Consider the following 19,220-nt stretch of genomic DNA (forward strand, 5'->3'; position numbering starts at 1 on the left):
GCTTGCATGGTGTACTTGAATATATCCAGTATCCTGAATTTGCATAAATGGTGTATCCTCAAGTTGTGGAGAAAGGAGGGTTCATCACTGCTCAGTGCTTACGCCTACACAGGTAAGCCACCTGAAGCTTACTTTGTTTCAGGTACCTAATGGGTGGTGGAGGAGCATGCAGATTGAGTTCAGTTTGATTCTGATGTATCCAGGTGTGTTGGATTCATTATCTGTAATTGGCTTTGTGTGATCTGCTCTGTGACGGTTTTATGGCAAAAGGTGGGATTGGAACACCCAGTGTTCAAAACTCCCATTGTTCTAGGCACATTTTGTGACAGGGAACTTCATCAGTGCGAGCAGGTTCTGAGCTCCGGGAGCAGTGCTGCGCCTAAGATTTCAGACTAAAACTGCAGAGTGGAAGGAAAGGAGGAGCTTTTTCTGCCTCCCCACTTCCAGCTACTCTCTGAAGGCTGGAGAAGAGACCCTCTAAAGAATATTAGGGGGGCGGGCAGGGGAAGGACTAGACCATGTGAAAGATTTTAGCTGCAGTTCATTCATTTTCAGCTTTGTATTCTTGTTTTTTTTTAAAGCGCACCTATACATTCCACTGTTGCGCCCATAACATAGGTTTAAGGTGCCACTTAGCTCCTAGCTTTCATATCTCTGATTCTAACACTGCTCTGGAATGCATGGAGTTGATGGGTTCCAGGCAGCAGGAGTGGTGGATGAGAAGTTACTGAAGTCATCATTATCGTAAGGTCTTTGAATCTGAGTGATGCTATGAAATGGTTTGTGAGACACATTTCTGGTGACTTTATGAGCATGCCTCTGCAGTGAACCATTGTGCCATTTATCATTGTGATTTCATATGGAACAGGATTGAAAGGCATTGAAAGTTTGTTGCAAAACTCTTAACATAGATCACCTCCCTCTCTCCTTTATGAAAGGCACTACTGTGTCTCGCTTGCATTGGTCTGTATACTTTTTAATTGCAAGCTTTGCCTTATTATCACGTTGGTGCAGTGTGCATCCCTGTGTGGGAAGTCAATTTGAGCAAATGTTGTCCTTACCTTTCCACCAAACATGGTAGCTGGTGCCATGCAATAATAATAATAATAATAATAAATTTTATTTATATCCCGCCCTCCCCAGCCGAAGCCAGGCTCAGGGCGGCTGACAACAATAAAACAGTACAAAAGTACAACATAAACAACATTCTAAAATCATTCATTGTAAAAATTAATTAATTCAAGCCACTAGCAACCATTGGGCCAGAGCTCTGCGAAGATTGCCGAGGGAGGGAGTCAGGCTGTGCCCTGGCCAAAGGCCTGGTGGAACAGCTCTGTCTTGCAGGCCCTGCGGAAGGATGTCAAGTCCCGCAGGGCCCTGGTCTCTTGTGACAGAGTGTTCCACCAGATCGGAGCCACAGCCGAAAAAGCCCTGGCTCTAGTTGAGGCCAGCCTAACTTCTCTGTGGCCTGGGACCTTCAAGATGTTTTTATTTGAAGACCGTAGATTTCTCTGTGGGGCATACCAGGAGAGGCGGTCCCGTAGGTACGAGGGTCCTAGGCCATATAGGGCTTTAAAGGTTAAAACCAGCACCTTAAACCTGATCCTGTACTCCACCGGGAGCCAGTGCAGCTGGTATAGCACCGGGTGAATGTGATCTCGCAGCGAAGACCTCGTAAGGAGTCTCGCTGCAGCATTCTGCACCCGCTGGAGTTTCTGGGTCAGTCTCAAGGGCAGCCCCACGTAGAGTGAGTTACAATAATCCAGTCTGGAGGTGACCGTCGCGTGGATCACAGTGGCTAGGTCAGGGCGAGAGAGGTAAGGAGCCAACTGCTTAGCTTGGCGGAGATGGAAAAATGCCGCCTTTGTTATAGCTGCAATCTGCGCCTCCATGGAAAGGGAGGTGTCGAAGATTACACCCAAACTCTTAACGGACGGTGCTGGCACTAATTGCGCCCCCGCAAGAGATGGGAGTTGCCCCCCCAATCCCATATCGCCCCGTCCCAGCCACAGGACCTCTGTCTTCGAAGGATTTAGCTTCAACCGGCTCCCACGTAACCATCCAGCCACAGCTTCCAAACATCTGGTCAGTGTGTCTGGGGCCGAGTCAGGATGGCCATCCATCAACAGATAGAGTTGGGTGTCATCGGCATACTGATGACAACCCAGCCCAAAACTCTGAACAAGCTGGGCGAGGGGGCGCATAAAGATGTTGAAAAGCATCGGGGAGAGTATCGCACCCTGAGGTACTCCACACACCAAGGAGTGGTGCGATGACAATTCCCCCCCAAGCGCCACCCTCTGTCCCCGACCAGAGAGAAACGAGCGCAGCCATTGAAGGACTGTGCCCTGGATCCCCACGTCGGCAAGGCGGTGGTCCAGAAGTTCGTGATCGACCATGTCGAAAGCTGCTGATAGATCTAGAAGAATCAGCAGCCCCGACCCGCCTCGATCCAGCTGTGTGATGGCCTGGGATTCCGATTCGGAGGATGAAACAGAGGAATCCCAGCCTGCACAGGAGTCCCCGCCTCCAGGGCCGGCTGAACTGGGGCAAGGCCTAGATGCTGAAGAGCCTGCACCTGTGGCAGTGCATCAGGAGCTGGTCTACGAAGGTCATCTGTTAGGGCGACCAGAGCCGTCTCGGTCCCATGACCAGCGCGGAAGCCGGACTGGAATGGATCCAGAGCCGATGTTCTGAGGGTATGGTTTCGGAGCTTCAGAGAAATGGAAACAATTCTTGTTTTATACTGGCTGCCTCTGCTGTGACAATTCATAAGTCTTTCCCAAGCGTCCTCATAAATCTCTAAACTTCCCCATTTGCTTGAGACCAACGAGAGGCAATGTTTTTGATATTTGAATCCAAGATGGTCTGAAAAATGAGGAAATTACACACTTTGAACAGGTGGTCCATTGTCACTATTTACAGTAGTAGGCAGGCCATTAGATGAAAAGCATTTGTCCAATTTGTGGGTGACAGCATTCGCTGAAGTAGTGATGACCATTTCTACCTCTTGATCACTGCTGTGCTCATCCATAACAACCCAAAGATGTCCTCCATTGGCGAGGTCACAGAAATCAGCACTGACTCGACCAATGGTGATAGAGGACAAGGGGAAACATGCAGTGGCGCAGGGTGGAGTTTCTGTGGAATATTTTTTATGTTATATTTTAATCCCAGGGAGGCAGAGACCGAAACCAAAAGTGGGTGGGGCGACCCCTTTCCTCACACTTTCTTTCTGCTACCTCCCTCCTTCTACCCAGATCTTCAGCTGATTGCATACAGAGGGCTTTTGAAATTATGGCCACATAAAATTCGGCTAAAGGCCTCGTGTGGCCCTAGGGCTGCTGCAGTTTGCCCACTCCTGCCCTGGTGGTTGCATCTCTGCCATGGAAGCAGAGCATTCACAAGTTAGAGATTTGTCAGTTCAACGGAGATTCTTCTTGAGGTTGCTTATTTACACTATTCTCCTTTTATGAAATAAGTTTTGCAAGGGTAGTCTGTGGCCGCTTCCCTTCCTGTAAACTGATACATATGAGGCATTTGATCCTTGGGGGTGAGGAAACCCCCCCTATAAATTCAAGTTAGTTGGGCCTGGGTGAAAGGAAGGAGGGAGGAAAAAGCGCTGCATTTGTGTCCCCGTTCAATTCATCACTGCAAGGGCCTGAGATAATGCCTGTCACACAAAACTTCCCAAAATAGAGCTCTTTGCTGCAGAGAAGGTTGCGGGGAGGGAAGGTACAGTATATGAGTTTCAGGAGGCAGAGTCCTTTAGATCTATTAAAAAAGCTGTAAGAATTATTGCTGAGTAGAACGCTTGATTATGCAACATGAAGCCTTCTCTCTGGCTTGTCATATAGCGAGTGACCGAGAATATGGTCCTGGTTTAACACTTTTGAGGGCAGCTCTGCCTTCCCCATCCCTTTGATGGCTGGGTGTGTGTATTAGGCTGACACACAACACATTGCAGGGGAAGGGCCCAGCTTTTGCACTGCATGCAGAAGGTCCCAGGTTCACTCTACTGGCAGTCAGTACTGAGTTTGATGGACCACTTCTCTGATTCAGAATAAGGCAGCTTCCTATGTTCCTACATAGGTTTTTCTTTGCCAGCCTGGGCTGGGAGAGAGAACTGTTGCTGGTGGGGGGGGGGGGAGGCTTTGCTGTGGTGGAGGACCCAACTTAATAGTGGTGGTAGGAGAGCCTGTTGAAAGCATGTACTGTACACTATTTTATGACATTTTTGTTGGCGAAATAAAGATATTGCCCTGGTATGGACTTTTTCTTATGGACCAACATAGCTACTTTTAATATCCTTGTGTTTATCCTTTCCACAGTTTCTTATAATATGGAATCTTGAGCATTAGTATTATGTACTATTATGTGCTTATTCTTACATTCTAGTAATGGGAGTTGTTTCTTCCAGCTTTTTGCCAACTACTCTTTCAGCAGAAGCTAACTTATTCCCTACAAATTGTTTGTATTTAGATAGCATCCCACCCATCCAATCTACCAAGCGAAATAACTTTGGGATTGGTTTATATCTTATTCTCTTTAACATTGTATATTACATTAATAACTTTATCCCAAAAGTTTCTTATTTATTTTCAGTCCCATCAAAGATGCTTGGAACATACAGTGTAGGGCCAAACTATGGGATTACCAGCCTCATATAACCAACATGCTTAAGTTTAATTAACACATGAAGAGGTTAATACCATAGAGTAAGCTGTCCTGCCAGGCTTAGCTCTATGTCCACTTCCCCTCACCTGGGAGGTAACCAAGCCTTTGTTCTCCCTCAGTCTACCTGAGAGCCTCATAGTGTGAAGAGGTTTGAAGAGGTTTGAGCTCAGCCACATGGCTTTCACCAGCCATTCTTGAGTTCCTATATGCCAATACAGTGGTACCTCGGGTTAAGTACTTAATTTGTTCCGGAGGTCCGTTCTTAACCTGAAACTGTTCTTAACCTGAGGCACCACTTTAGCTAATGGGGTCTCTCGCTGCCGCCGCACCACTGGAGCACAATTTCTGTTCTCATCCTGAAGCAAAGTTCTTAACCCAAGTCTGTAACCTGAAGCGTCTGTAACCCGAGGTACCACTGTACTTTAGGAACTTTCCCTACTGCATAACTGAGCCAAGTTCTACTGCCTCTGAGCAACTTTCTGAAGCAATCGAACCTGACCTTTGGAGAGTTTGTAAGTGAACCATTTTAAAACTTACCAAAGACGTGTGGTCTTTTAGTATGGTAGGGAAAGAGGGAAACTTTGGAAGGAAACTTTTCCAGGGGCATTTTGGAACTCCCATCACCCCAGACCAATGGCTGGGCTGGCTGGGGCTGACAGGAGTAGGAGCCGAGCACCTCCTTATCCTTCTGGCAGCTGCCCTTTCTCCTTTCCTCTCCATGTCTGATTTATGCGAGGCACTCGCCAAAAACAGGCGTTATCACCACCGCCATCCGCCTGCCTGGCAGAAAACACGTCCAGGTGTACTTCGGGGGAAGTTCTCCCTTTGTCCTCCGGAGGGCGCTGCTGCTAAATGCAAGTTCCCCGCGGGAGCTGCGTTTGCAAGGCGGCATTCTTTCGCCAGCCGAGCTGCTGCGCGCGCGGCGCTTTCTCTTTCTGCCCCTCGGGAGAGTCGCCTTTTTGCACGGCTGCGCTGGCTGCCTTTGAAGTGCATGGGGGAAACCCGCGAAGCTGCCGCCGAGCGAAGTAAGTATCGCAGGGCCGAGGCTGCAAGGGGACAAAGCGCGACGAGGAGTTGCACGCGTACTTCGCAAGCTCGATCTCTTGCTGAAGCACGCTTGGATTGCGCGGGGCGTTGCAGGCGATGCTACGCTGTCTTGCTACGTTGCACCAGCCGCTTCGGTTAGTTGCTCCTTGCTCCTGGCTCGAATCGTTTAAAAGTTAGCCGTCGTTGACGCTGCAACCAGTAAGGGATTCAGAATGGTCTGCAAGTCTCCCAGATCAGTGGCAACTCTGGCAATTTATTTTATTTTATTTTAGCAAGCACGATTATTTTGCTCTAAGCATCATTCGTTTGTGTGTGTGTGTTTTTTGTTTTGCATGTTTGCTTCCAGCTGGCACTCGCGGAGATCATAATAGCATTAACAGAGCTTTTTCATCCTGTATCTTAAAAGCCCAGTGCATTTTCTTTGTAAGAGTTGAGTACAGCTGGGGCGGGTGAGAAGGGGGGGGGGGGAGAATACAGAACCCATTTCCAACTAGGCTTGATGGGTGCTTTCGCATCGCGCTTCTTCGCCTCCCTGCGGTTGCTAATAGCGTTGGATGGACGCAGAAAGCAGAAAGATTGGCGGGGGAAGATGCCATCATCACACTTGCGTTTTCTGAGTGGGACGGAGGAGCCAAGAATCTCGCGTCCTTAGATTTTGTTTAGTAAAGAGTGCGATCCTCCAGCCTGGTGAAGCCAGTTTAGACCCATATTTGTATAAACCCAGTTTAATCTGTTTGCTGATGAATCATAAAGCTTAGCGGAGCCTCTCGACCACATTCTGCACAACTTGTTCTGTGCACTTACCCTGCAACAACTACAGTATTAAGCTTGTTGGATTGACCAGATCTCTTCTTCCTTCCCTGCCATGCACACAGTGACTTTAGATCTATTCCTGCAAGACATTTCCCATTAAGAATATCCCACACTTGTAACAGAAAGCATCTCACAGAGCTGTAATTAGTAAAATACAGAGCTAGGTTTCCTAAACGTGTAGCACACAGGTGGTTGCATGGTGTACTTGAATATATCCAATATTCTGAACTTGCATAAATGGTGTATCCTCAGTAGTGGAGAAAGGAGGGTTCAACATTGCTCAGTGCTTACACCGACACAGGTAAGCCACCTGAAGCTTAGTTTGTTTCAGGTACCTAATGGGTGGTGGAGGAGCATGCAGATTGAGTTCAGTTTGATTCTGATGTATCCAGGTGTGTTGGATTCATTATCTGTAATTGGCTTTGTGTGATCTGCTCTGTGACGGTTTTATGGCAAAAGGTGGGATTGGAACACCCAGTGTTCAAAACTCCCATTGTTCTAGGCACATTTTGTGACAGGGAATTTCATCAGTGCGAGCAGGTTCTGAGCTCCGGGAGCAGTGCTTGCGCCTAAGATGTCAGACTAAAACTGCAGAGTGGAAGGAAAGGAGGACCTTTTTCTGCCTCCCCACTTCCAGCTACTCTCTGAAGGCTGGAGAAGAGACCCTCTTAAGAATATTAGGGGGGTGGGCAGGGGAAGGACTAAACCACATGAAAAATGAACATAAGATTTTAGCTGCAGTTCATTCATTTTCAGTTTTGTATTCTTGTTATAAAAAAGTGTGCCTAGCCATTCCGTTGTTGCGCCCTTAACCTAGGTTTAAGGTGCCATTAGCTCCTAGCTTTCATATCTCAGTTTCTAACACTGGCGAGACCTCAAATAAAGAAATGTGCATGCTAATGTTTTGTTTCCCCTGCTAGGATGGTGTTATCTGGGGGGATAACCCTACATATTAAGGATCCTGTAGCTGTTTATAGAAGCCATACACTAGAAGAGGGCAGTAGCTCAGTGGTAGAGCCTTGATTTACAGGCAGAAGTTCCCAGGTTCAGTTTTTGGTTTGGGGAAACCCAGTCAGATGGTGGGGTATAAATGATTTATTATTATTATTATTATTATTATTATTATTATTATTATTATTATTATTATCTCCAAGTAGGTATGGAAAACTCCTGAGTGAAATTCTGGGGAGATGCTGCCAGTTCGTGTCAATAACATTGACCTAAATGGAACTCATAGCCTAATTCTTTATAAGGGAGCTCCTATATTTTACACAATATGTTAGCCCCAGCATGCCCTCCACCTTCACTTTCCACCTCCCCCAAAGCAAAGGTTTTTCTTCTTCCTTGAGTTCAAGAAAAGAATGTGGCATTGTGTTGCTTTTGACTGGGCAATACGTAGAACGGGCAGATGACAAAAACCCATCCAAAAATGCCTCCACAGGAATGGCATTTCAAGTAATTGTCAGCTGCTGAAAAGTGGTCACTAATAATAACACTAATAATAACTTGGCCCTCCAGATGTTTTGGGACTACAACTCCCATGATCCCTAGCTAACAGAACCAGTGATCAGGGATGATGGGAATTGTAGTCCCAAAAACATCTGGAGGGCCAAGTTTGCCTATGCCTGTAATAACGATTATGGAAGCCTGAGTGCAACCCATCTTTAGACACTCCCAATATGTTCTCCTGTGGCCCCCTGCCCATGAAAACTTTTTAAAGTTTACTTCCATCCAGAATTTGCAGCAGGAGGTGAGTCTTAGTAGGTGTAAAAAGTACTGCCTAGTGGCAGAAAGGTTTTCTTTCCTCAAAGGCATCAGCCCCATGGGCATAGCTAGCTGCTCCTGCCCCCGGAGCAGCGGGGGCAGGGCGAGCAACTCATGGGGCGCCGCGGCGATCCGCCCAGGGAGTCTGCCTGGCGGACGCAAGCCCCACGCTGCCATTTTGGGCATTGCGGGGCCCTGAGCCACTACGTCACTCCCAGGAGCTACGTGTGGCTCTGGCGTGCTGCAGGCCAGGCCCTGCAGTAAGTGCCGCCCCCCTTGGTGTGCCGTTTTGTCACTCCCTCAGGGATGTCACCCAGGGCGGGCCGCGCCCCCTGCACCCCCCTTCCTATGCCCCTGATCAGCCCAAACCGTTATGTATCTGAATGCTGATTTAGAAGCCGCCAGCATTCCCCTCTCAACAACCTTGGCCTTGGTGGGCCCATGCCAGTACTGGGTGGGGAACGTGGCACCAATGGGCAGAGGCTAGTTTCTCCTACATACACACACACCCAGCATACTTGGGCAAGCGAAAGGTCCAGTCCCAGTTCAGGGACACATTCCTGCCAGTCCAGAAGACTCAAAGGTGGTGTAAAGGCCTGGGCAGAAAGGATTGTGGCCGGGCAGGGTGCATGGTTTGAGAGAGTCCCAAGAATCAGATAGAGAAGCTTAGAGGTCTGTATCCCACCCACCCCTGAGCCTGAGGCCCCCCACCCTGCAACTTAAGTCACGCCCTTGAGTGTTAAGCCTAGTATCTGCAACAGCACAATTTTATGCATGTTAACTATGCTCAGTGTTCTTTAGTAAGTGTGTTTGGAATGGAAGCCTGGCAGCAGCAGCCTTATTCAGAAGTAAGACCCATTGAGTTCAATGGCACTTACTCCCAGGTTAAGTGGGTTTAGGATTGCAGCCTTACTAGCTAGTCTATTGACACATAAGTGGGGACCCGTGGACCTGCCATTCCTTCCATTAAGCAGCCCCTTTCAAGGATGCTCTTACCACCCCCCCCCAGTTTTTCAGTATTCTCCCTTTCCATATCTTTTCAAAGCTTTGAACTTTCTCAGCCTTTGTATTTACGTATTTTAGTAAATGTATACCCTTCCTGTTCATCTGGTGCTGCCTAAGACAGCTAACAAAACACATGGATATGAGTATGTGTGTGGATAGCTCTCTCTCTGTGTGAAAACAAGATGAAATACAAATAAATAAAAAAATGCAGATCTCTTATCAGGGCAAGGAATAGCTGAAACAAGACTGTAAAGGTGCAGTTCTAAATACATGTAACTTAGCAACTAAGCCCTGGATTGAGTAGAACTGACTTGAGAAGTAAGTGTAGGATCGCGCTGCTAAGTTTTGGGATTTTGATCTCGCAGCCATTGGTGTGAGGAGGGATCCACTACAATTCCCCTCCTCCTTTTCTGGAAGCGTGGGCTGAGGATGCTGAAAATGTCACTGCTGCAGCTTTTATGCAAGGGGGAAGAGAGGACTTTTTTCCTTATGAAACTGTCAGTCTCCCTTATTATTTTGTAAGCGATAAAAATTGCGTTAAGCTGTTAGCCTCCCCCACAAAAATCATCCTAGAAGGCTGAACTGGAAAGTGTTCGCTGTGTTGCCTCAGATGCAAAACAAATAGCAAGCTGGTCTTCAGCTGACTCGTAGAAAAACTCTCCGATTCTAACTTCTCGTACCTGACTGAGTCACCATCCTTCCTGTCCACAAAGATGGATTCCTCCCATGCCTCTGTGGTTGCTTAATCAATATTTTCACCCTCCTTATACCAGTTCAGACTGTCCACCAAGCCTACTGTCCACTGTAACTGGCAAAAGCTCTCTGGGATCTTGGGCAGAGATCTTTCCCCATTACTACCACCTGATTTTGTTGTTGTTGAACGTGGGACTTGGGTTGAACTTGGGACCTGCTGGCATGCAAAGTGTTAGCAGTAACCAACAGGCTGTGTACACAACACTATACCTTTAAAACACAGCCAAAGAACATCATTCCCTCAAAGAATTATGGGCACTGTAGTTAACCCTTCAAAGAGTTACGATTCCCAGGAATTCTTTACAAACTACAGTGACCTGTATTCTTTGAGAGAAAGAATGGGCATTTATTATAATTATCATCACAATCCCTCCACATTTATATAGTGGTTAAAGGCTTAGGTTCTAAGCCTTTTCCTCCAGCCTGTAAATGATATAATATATTGCTGCGTGCTGCGCCAATTTCCAAGCGGTGCGAGATTTGAGGGGTTCCAGGCACTTGCCCAGGGTTTGTGTTTCCATTTGGGAATGAGGCACTGTGGAGACAGGAGTGTCTTGATGATATATGGTTTGTTCACACATACTGTATATGCAGCCTGAGCCTGCGATGGAGGGGCTCACAGTATCAACGACCCCAAAGGGTCTTGTTTCTCCCATAGCCACAGCCTTGGATTCTTGCAGAAATCAGCCATGGTGCGCGCTCTCTCTGCTTTTCCAGCCTGCCACTTTTTCTTCTAGGCCACAGCAAACTCTGCCCTCAAACCCCAGCTTTCTCCTTCTAACTATCCGAGAGCTGGAGGAGAAGCCCCCCCCCCCCCATTTCACATCTGGCACAGAGCCCTTTCCTTTGCTGTCTTAATGGCCAGTTACCTCATCAGGAAGCTAGCCTCCCTTGATTAGCTGGCTAGGATTACAAGTGTCTGGCACCCACAAACTCATAACAATATGATCTGTTTTTGCCCTCTTTGTTTGGTGGAGAGGGGCCTGAAGGGGGGAAGCATTGATTGAAGCATCTTAGTTAATAAAATGGTTGAGTCGCATCTCTTGGCTTTGCTCCTGGTGGCCACAGAGGCATCCCACGAAATGTGTGGTATGCAAGGAGCCTGATCCTGTAATCCAATTTATTGTAAGCAGACTGTCTCTGTAAGGTTAATTAACTGGTGTTGTTAAGACAGGCACCGTACCACGGCTTAAGCCCCGTATAATCCTTCAAGTGGATTTAAGAAGGATTGACTCACCCACATTTTGTAGACCCAGCAGGTAGGTAGATATTCCTTTGAAACCGGTGTGAGTTGTTGGCGACGAAGCTAGATCTTGAATCGAGAAACAAAGGTAGCTCACATTTTAGCATCTCTTTATATTTGCAGCATATCTGAATATTATTAATTCAGTTATTTACCAAAAGGGACCAGGGTGGGTTGCAGCAATTTAAAAATATTGGGATGAATTCAGCATTGTGCTTTGTTGAACATTCTGTCAGTGCAAACTTTTCAACTTGCCAGACAGAACAATCCCCCTCCCCTCTTCGCTGTGCTGTTTTCGGGGTTCTCCTGACCCTTCCCCAAAGCTCTTTTTTGGGGGAGCAGGGGGAAGCCCATTTGCACAAGTAGAATACCTTGTCCAGGGCTTCTACAGTTGGGACTTGTTGATCACAGGACTATTCCATTCTAGGGGTTGGATTCAAATCTATTGCCTGTCTTCCAAAGAACCTTTGAATATCAGACAATCTTACCACCTTATTATTATTTCTGCGATACCCCTTTTTGACTGTTCAGGCTGTTGAAAAGCAGGAGCACACAAGGCAATGTCTTCTGGGACAGCTTGTCTCTGTGGTCTCAGACCACCATTTCCCACAGGGGCACAAACTAATATAATTGTTGGTGCTGCGGGAGATCCTTTCATAGACTTGGAAGGTGTATTTCCAGGGCCTTAGAGACTGCAACAGACAATGCATCAGTTCTGCTGACCTTGCAAGGTACAAACCTGAGAGTCCCTGACAGTAATCGCCATCTCCCCTCTTAATTTCTCTCTGACATCAAGTACGTTACTATGGGAAATCTTACTGCAGGGATAGGCAACCTGTGGCTCTCCAGAATTCAGATGTTGTTGGACTCCAAATCCCATTAGCCCTAGCCAGCATGACCAAATGGTCAGGGACGGTTGGAATTGTAACCCATCAACACTTGGAGGGCCACCAGACTCCCTGGCCCATACTGAGGATCCAAAATTTAGAGCATCTTTAGAACATCTTAGTAAAAATTAGCCAGGTTCAGAGTAGAGAGAAAGACCTGAGCACATTTGCAAAGGGAGTCTGGAGGTAACCTCTGCAGCAGCCCAGATGCCAGTCCCCAGATCCATCTTTTTAGGTACCAGCGATGGCTAGGCATTTTTGTTTTTGCACTCCTGACACAGACCATTGACTTGGCCTTGTCATATGGGACAGACTCAGCTCCAGAGTAGTCCCATGTTTATGTGATTCAAGAATCATTGGGCTGTGCCAGGGATGCATTCCCCAAAGCTGAAAGAGGCACTAGATTAATACACTTCAGATTCATCCAATCTGTCTGCAGCTTTAATAAATCTGATTTCATCACATCTCTTCATTAAATATGGATAAGATCATCCAGGATTTCTTTCACTGCCTCGTAATTCAGTTTCCCAATTAGCTTGCCCAGCTCATGTGAAAAGTGCAGTTTCCACTCGTCCTGAAGATGACAAATTAATCCCAGTTTCTAGGTTTCTCTGCCTCTGCATCAGATCTGAGATTGCATATTTCAGAACAAACACAGGGCTATTCACTCTTAGAGATTTATCAAAACAATTCCCTCCCCTTTCTCTCTTTATAGGTTGCCGTTAACCTTCAGACTGGGCCATGCTTTGAAATACTGTAATCTTTTGCGCATTGTCTAATTGTTGCAGGTGTTTGAAAATTATAATGAAAAAAATTAATAGCCAAACAAATTTTTAAGGTTCCCCGCAGCAATACAACTTGTACGCCTTTTAAGATAATTGCTAAATCACTTAGTCCTCGGAATACATTTTTCTCCCATTTCATCTTGCGCTTTCCCTTCACTCGAAACCTTGCATATTATGATTAACACCTGATTCATACAAAGCATATTCATTTTTGCATGGTTATCGACTCAACTGTGCAATTACAGTGATTATTACACCCTAGATCTAGGGGTACATCCTGTGCAGCCTCCACTCCAAAATCTAGATAGCATGAGTGGCATCAATAATTATGGAATTATGAAGACCTGGGAGCTATGGCTCTCATGTCATAAATAGACGACAAGTAGTCAGTTGCCATTATGTGTGAATCTGCTGGTAACGGCAGGGGCCTTCAGCTCATGCATAAGAAGAACCCGCTGAATCAGGCCAATGGTCCATCTAATGATCCATTGAAGTCCAGGATCATGTTCTCACAGTTGGCAGTTAAGACACCTGTGGGAAGCCCACAAACAAGACAGGAGCACATCTGCCTCCTTGCAATTCCCAGCAACTGGCATGCAGAGGCAGCCTGCCTGGGACGGTGCAGGTAAAACACAGCCAGCATGACTAGTAGCCATTGATAGCCTTGTCCTCCAATCCTTTTGTAAAGGCATCCAAGATGGTACCTGTCACTGCCTCCCATGGGAACCAGTAGATTAGGGTTATTTTAATACTCGTCCAGTCTGTTCCACACAATGAATCTATCTTAGTTGTGAACTGCAAAACTCTTTTATTTATTAATAGGATTTCTAACACACCCTTTATCAAGTAAAAAATAAAATCAAATCCCAGGGCCAGAAATGAATAAAATATAGTCACAGATGGAAATTCAGCAGCGCTGAAAACAGAGAGTCAGGGCTATAGGCACAAACAATTTAAGCACCACTCTAAACAATAAATGCCTGGGCAAGCTCAGTGGTAATCTAGGATTGGAACCTGGTTGGTAATTTGGGTCACTTCCAGATGACCTGTTTATTGAGCATTCCTCCTTACTTGTTTGCACCAAGTTTGCAGGGAGGTTAGATGGCATTGAGCATTTGTTCTGATTTGTTTGTGGGGAGGTTATACCATGTGGCATCAAACAGTTGTTATCCCACACTTTCCAGTGCATTTTCCTGTCACCTTATCGCAAAAAGTCCAATATTGGGGGCAGTGGGTTTCTTGAGCAAGATGGCCAAATCAGCTTTCATTGGGCCACTCGAATTTGCCAGTATGTGATTGAAGACAGCGCTAGTCTGGAAACGCCCAAAGTCAGATATTGGTTGATGTTCACACAGAAGGATCAGTCATTGTTATTATTTATTACATTTCTATAGAACCCTTCATTTGAGCATCACGGGGCAGTTTACAATATAAAAACGCAAGAATACATAACACAGTAACAAGCAAAATGGTTTGCTTTAGCCATGGTCTGTTTGACAGAAGGGACGGCATCAACACGTTTAATGAAAAGTTGTGACAAAAACTGTTACCTGCAATAATTAACTGGCTGTTACGTTGCTCCTAGTGTGTTGGGAGGACAGCATTCCTTTCGTCCTCAGTTCATGCTTTGTGTTTTTTATTTCCCCCCCATTCTTTCCCCACTGTGATGGTTTCTCTTCTCCCCTTCCCTTTTTTTCACCCCCAGCATGAATCAGAACATCAGACCTATTTCCTGGTGAAACTTTAGATGACCTGTATCTTCAGCCTCTGTTTTTAAAATGGCAAGTGGTACTTTGCGCCATGGAGTGACCATCACTGGAGCTATCCTGCTGGTGACGGGGACTCTCTGTTTTGCTTGGTGGAGTGATGGCGAGATGGGAGCCGCCCCATCTAGCAGTGAGCCAAAGATCATGCCTGATGGAGAGGTCGGACCAGTGGCAAGCTCTTCTTCCTCCTCATCTAATGCAATGCTCAGGTCCATAAGCTTCTTCTGCTGTGGAATTGGTGGTCTCCTCCTCCTTTTTGGCCTTCTGTGGTCAGCCAATGCAGGGATAATTTCTCGCCGCTATCAGTACCATTTTTCCAGGGACCTTCATTACTCCACCGTGGAGCCTCTTGAGAAACAGACCTGCAGGTCAGCACAATCTTTGCGCCCAAACCTGATGGGGGTAGATTGATGCTTAGCTAAAACTAGGATACGACATCTATGATGTACAATGATAAAATATCACTTTGTGGTATCATTTTTTTCCATTTGCTGCTTTTGATCTACAGCGTAGCATTTTCCCTGGCTAGCACTGTTTCAAGGTGAACTCTGTGATCTCAGTATATTGTTGCTTCCCACATATAAACCTTTTACCCCTTGGAAAAGAAAAGGGAAGTCAAATGATCAAAGGTTATGTGAAAGTTTCACCTGTATACAAGCCATGTTTGCTTAGCAAAGCACAATGGAAAAAGTAATCGCTGCGGCCTGGTGATGATCAGTGGCCCATGAAATGCACATTAACCAGTGGGAATGTGGTCAAGTTTGACACTTGATATTCTAAATATTGTGAAAGGGCACAAGTCTCCGTAGTGTACGGGTACTGCTAAAGTGCTAGAGGCATCTGATGCAGGGACAAATTCTTCACTTAAATTGATGTTGTATACATTTATTAGTATTTTTTGCACTTCCGGTCTGTGTAATTCTAATATACCCACAGAAGGTACATTCGACTAAAGAAAATTCTCTTGTGCTTTCTCTATACCCAGTGCTTTTTTCCTAAAAAAAATTGTTTAGGGGTACTTTCATTTTCCAACTCTCATTTTCCTACTCAATGAGGCCAATGATTCACAAAATGTTTAGGGGTTTGCGTCCCCCTGCATCCCCCCAGAAAAAAGCACTGTCTATACCTATTCACGTGGGTTTTCCCCACAAGAGGCAGCGATGGCCAACAATTTGGATGCCTTTAAAAGAGGGTTAGGCAAATTTGTGGTGGATGCAGCTGTCTGTCACCGCTAACCCTGATGTCTGTGTTCCATCTCCACTGTCAGAGGCAATAGGCTTCTGAACACCAGTAGCTGGAAACTGCAGGAAGGCAGAGTGCTCCTGTGCTCAGGCACTGCTTCTGGGTTTCCCACCAAGCATCTGCTGAGAACTGGATTGGCCCTTAGCCTGACCCAGCAGGCTCTTCTTATGTTCTTATATAATGCACAAGAGACCCACAGTGCAATCCTGTATATACCCGCTAAGAAATAAGGTCAATAAGATGCATATCCCAGGTAACTGTGCATAGAATTGCAGCTGCATTTACATGTCACGTGTGACATTGTCCTTGAGGAACACATGAAAAGAGGTCGGTGGGGTTTTCTTCTTCTTCTCTCTTCTCTCTGACTTTTTCTCTCTACATTTGACATTGAGACTTCAAGAGTAATAGCTACAGCTGTGGAGTAGAAAGATTACTAATTGTACTGAAATTATTAATCTTGCTTGCATATGCCCTTGCGAACCTTATTTTGCATCAAGATACCTCTTTCGCTGTGGGTTAAACCACAGAGCCTAGGGCTTGCCGACCAGAAGGTCGGCGGTTCGAATCCCTGTGACGGGGTGAGCTCCCGTTGCTTGGTCCCTGCTCCTGCTCACCCAGCAGTTTGAAAGCACGTCAAAGTGCAAGTAGATAAATAGGTACCGCTCTGGTGGGAAGGTAAACGGCGTTTCCGTGCGCTGCTCTGGTTCGCCAGAAGCAGCTTAGTCATGCTGGCCACATGACCTGGAAGCTGTACGCTGGCTCCCTCGGCCAATAAAGCGAGATGAGCGCTGCAACCCCAGAGTCGGCCACAACTGGAACTAACGGTCAGGGGTGCCTTTACCTTTACCTCTTTTTAAAAATAATGATTAATGGGTTTTTATTTTGCCTTGCTTTGTTGCAGCACCTGGGATCCAAGCAGTATTCCCTCCTATGAAGAAGCCTTGAACTGCCAGCCTGCTGAAGACACCCCAAACTGCACAGAGCCCAACAGCCTAAAGGAGAGCAGGCCCCCCTTGTATCAAGTGGTGGACGAAAATGACACACGCCATGCTGGCCGTAGGCGCAGTTCCTCTGATAGCGTTTTGTTCCGGAATATTCTGCCGAGGCTGGAGTCAGCATCGTGGGACGACTCGAGCGTCGCCTGCGACACTCCGCCCCCTAGCTATGAGAGTGTTCGCTCGTGCGACGGATGACCTTGGGATCAGGTTCATCTGTCTTGGGAATCTCTAGATTACTATTGAGCTGACACCTGCCTTTTTCTTAAATTAGTTATTTGTGGCAAGCTGGAGTGGAAAAGCTAAATAGCTATTAAAAATACGAACAACTGTTTTGTCTTTTCGTAGGGGTCCCTGCCGAATTGTCAGAGGTCAGTCTCGACATTGCTTTTTTTAGTGTGCGACTAATGTGAATACAATGCTTCATGTGCCGAGAATGATGCTTCAGAAGCACATACTAAGTGCATAGAAAATTCAAACTTGCGCTAAATGAAAGAACTGCTTTCATAGGTTACACTGCTACAGGCCTTTAAGGACAGTACACAGCTAATTTGGGTAACCAGGCTATGGATATATGACATTTTGAAAATGTTCTGAAATGCTCTTAATAAAATTACTATCAATTCTGAATTGTTTTATATGCATAGCGGGGATATAGGCAAACGTGTTTGAGTTCTGAACACCAAAGGCAATATCCAATGCATGCAGTGAAACTTCCTCTTCCTCTCCTGTGCCCTCCAGCTTCTCAAAATCACCTCCAGAGGGCTGGGAACCTCGTGAAGCGGATTTCTTTTGGGGAGGGTTCGGGGGAAGGAGGAAGAAAGGAAATGGAAGTCCCATGGCATTGGTACAACTTTGCTGGATTACAACCCCATGTATTGTGGCAGAGAAAGGTTTCTTTCAGTGCTGGAAGGTTTCCTAAGTAGCCCCTAGAAGCCATTCTTTGATTATATTTGGCCAAATGCTACTCTTAATGAGGTCATACTTAATGGGGACAAAATTCAGTTTCAAGCCAGCATCCCAGTCTTGAATATAAATACCATCTATCGAGACCACATCATCTTTCATAGTTATGATGAGTGAATGGTCATCAGTAGGTCTGGGCTCCGGCGTGTTTCTGGGGGTGCTTTGCAGATGTTGCTGATGAGCTCCTGAGAATGTTTTTGTGAGCTGGGATGGAGAGGGTGTTGGTGCTGGTTTCAGTGGTTTTTATGCATATACCTCTCTATGCAGGCAAGCAAGAGGCATTATCGTAGTTCAGTGACGCCTCATCCAGGCAAAAGCAGGAGGATGCAGAGCAAACCCAGTGAGCGGCATAGCCTGAGAAGAGGGCATGGCTGGGGAAAGTCTCAAGGGCCGGCTAGAGAGGCCTTGGATTGCTGCATTTGCCCCTAGGCTGAGATTGCCCATCTCTGCCTGAGGACATACAAGTCTTAAGTAGGCCCAAGGAAGATGTGGGAGGGAAGACAATCCCCAATTCGTATTAGGATGGTTACTCATAAGTTACTAAAGATAATATGCTTCTTCTGCTGCTGAGGAAGAATCCCATGTCATCTGAAACATGGGGGGAAGGAAGAGGGCAGCAGGATTGCCTTCCCTGGAAGTAACACGATTTAGTGGAACCACTGCGTGCATCTATATTTGGATTCTGTGAGGATCTAACAGATGAGAATGAACAGTTTATTTTCCTAGGTTTTTTTATGTTAAAAAAAGTAATTGTTACGGGGGAGTATTAGGACTGAGTCACATGTTTATTTTGAGGTGATAGAAGTCTTCAAGCAATGACTTTACTGCTTCATTTTCACATGGGAAGTTATTTGTCTCAAATATTGCCCACATGAAAATCTCCAGATAACTACGTAAAAGGAAACCGTTTAGAAATAACATTTTCTCTGATGACACGGTAACTTTGGTGATTCTCACACAGGAGAAATTTCAATTTCATGTGAAGATGAGGTGGTCAAAATCTCACAAGCAGGGGATTTATCCATACCCAAACCAATTCCTTGAATCTTATAATGGGTAAGGAGAAGTTTTTTCTTCTTCTCTTAGCCTGCCTTATCTCTCTTCAACTCATTTCCACCTATTACTCCCCTTTTTATTTCCCCCCAAAGTATTAACAGTAGTCTGTTTACCCTTAAGCTACAAAAGACCTCTGGACGTTTTCCAGTACTCTGTGCAAATACCTATTTCCTATTAATCTCCTTATTTCATAAAATGTTTAATGACATTTATTTAGTCAG

The 19,220-nt window shown here is 46.0% G+C and overlaps 1 protein-coding gene across 3 annotated transcripts; it reads left to right on the forward strand.

The window, feature by feature from the left end:
• Positions 1 to 17,607, forward strand: TMEM61 (transmembrane protein 61). Of its 3 annotated transcripts, none has more exons than XM_083510394.1 (3): positions 1 to 112; positions 14,680 to 15,108; positions 16,884 to 17,607. In XM_083510394.1, the coding sequence occupies exons 2-3, from the start codon at positions 14,753 to 14,755 to the stop codon at positions 17,173 to 17,175; spliced, it is 648 nt and encodes a 215-aa protein (XP_083366520.1). In that variant the 5' UTR covers positions 1 to 112; positions 14,680 to 14,752; the 3' UTR covers positions 17,176 to 17,607. The 3 variants fall into 3 exon arrangements, with proteins under 3 accessions (XP_083366520.1, XP_083366518.1, XP_083366519.1); XM_083510392.1 differs by lacking the exon at positions 1 to 112 and adding an exon at positions 5,546 to 5,702; XM_083510393.1 differs by lacking the exon at positions 1 to 112 and adding an exon at positions 5,746 to 5,922.
• The last annotated feature ends 1,613 nt before the right edge of the window (positions 17,608 to 19,220 follow it).

The sequence above is a fragment of the Podarcis liolepis genome (genome assembly GCF_965112155.1).
Source record: "Podarcis liolepis genome assembly, chromosome: 6".
NCBI classification, from domain to species: domain Eukaryota; kingdom Metazoa; phylum Chordata; class Lepidosauria; order Squamata; family Lacertidae; genus Podarcis; species Podarcis liolepis.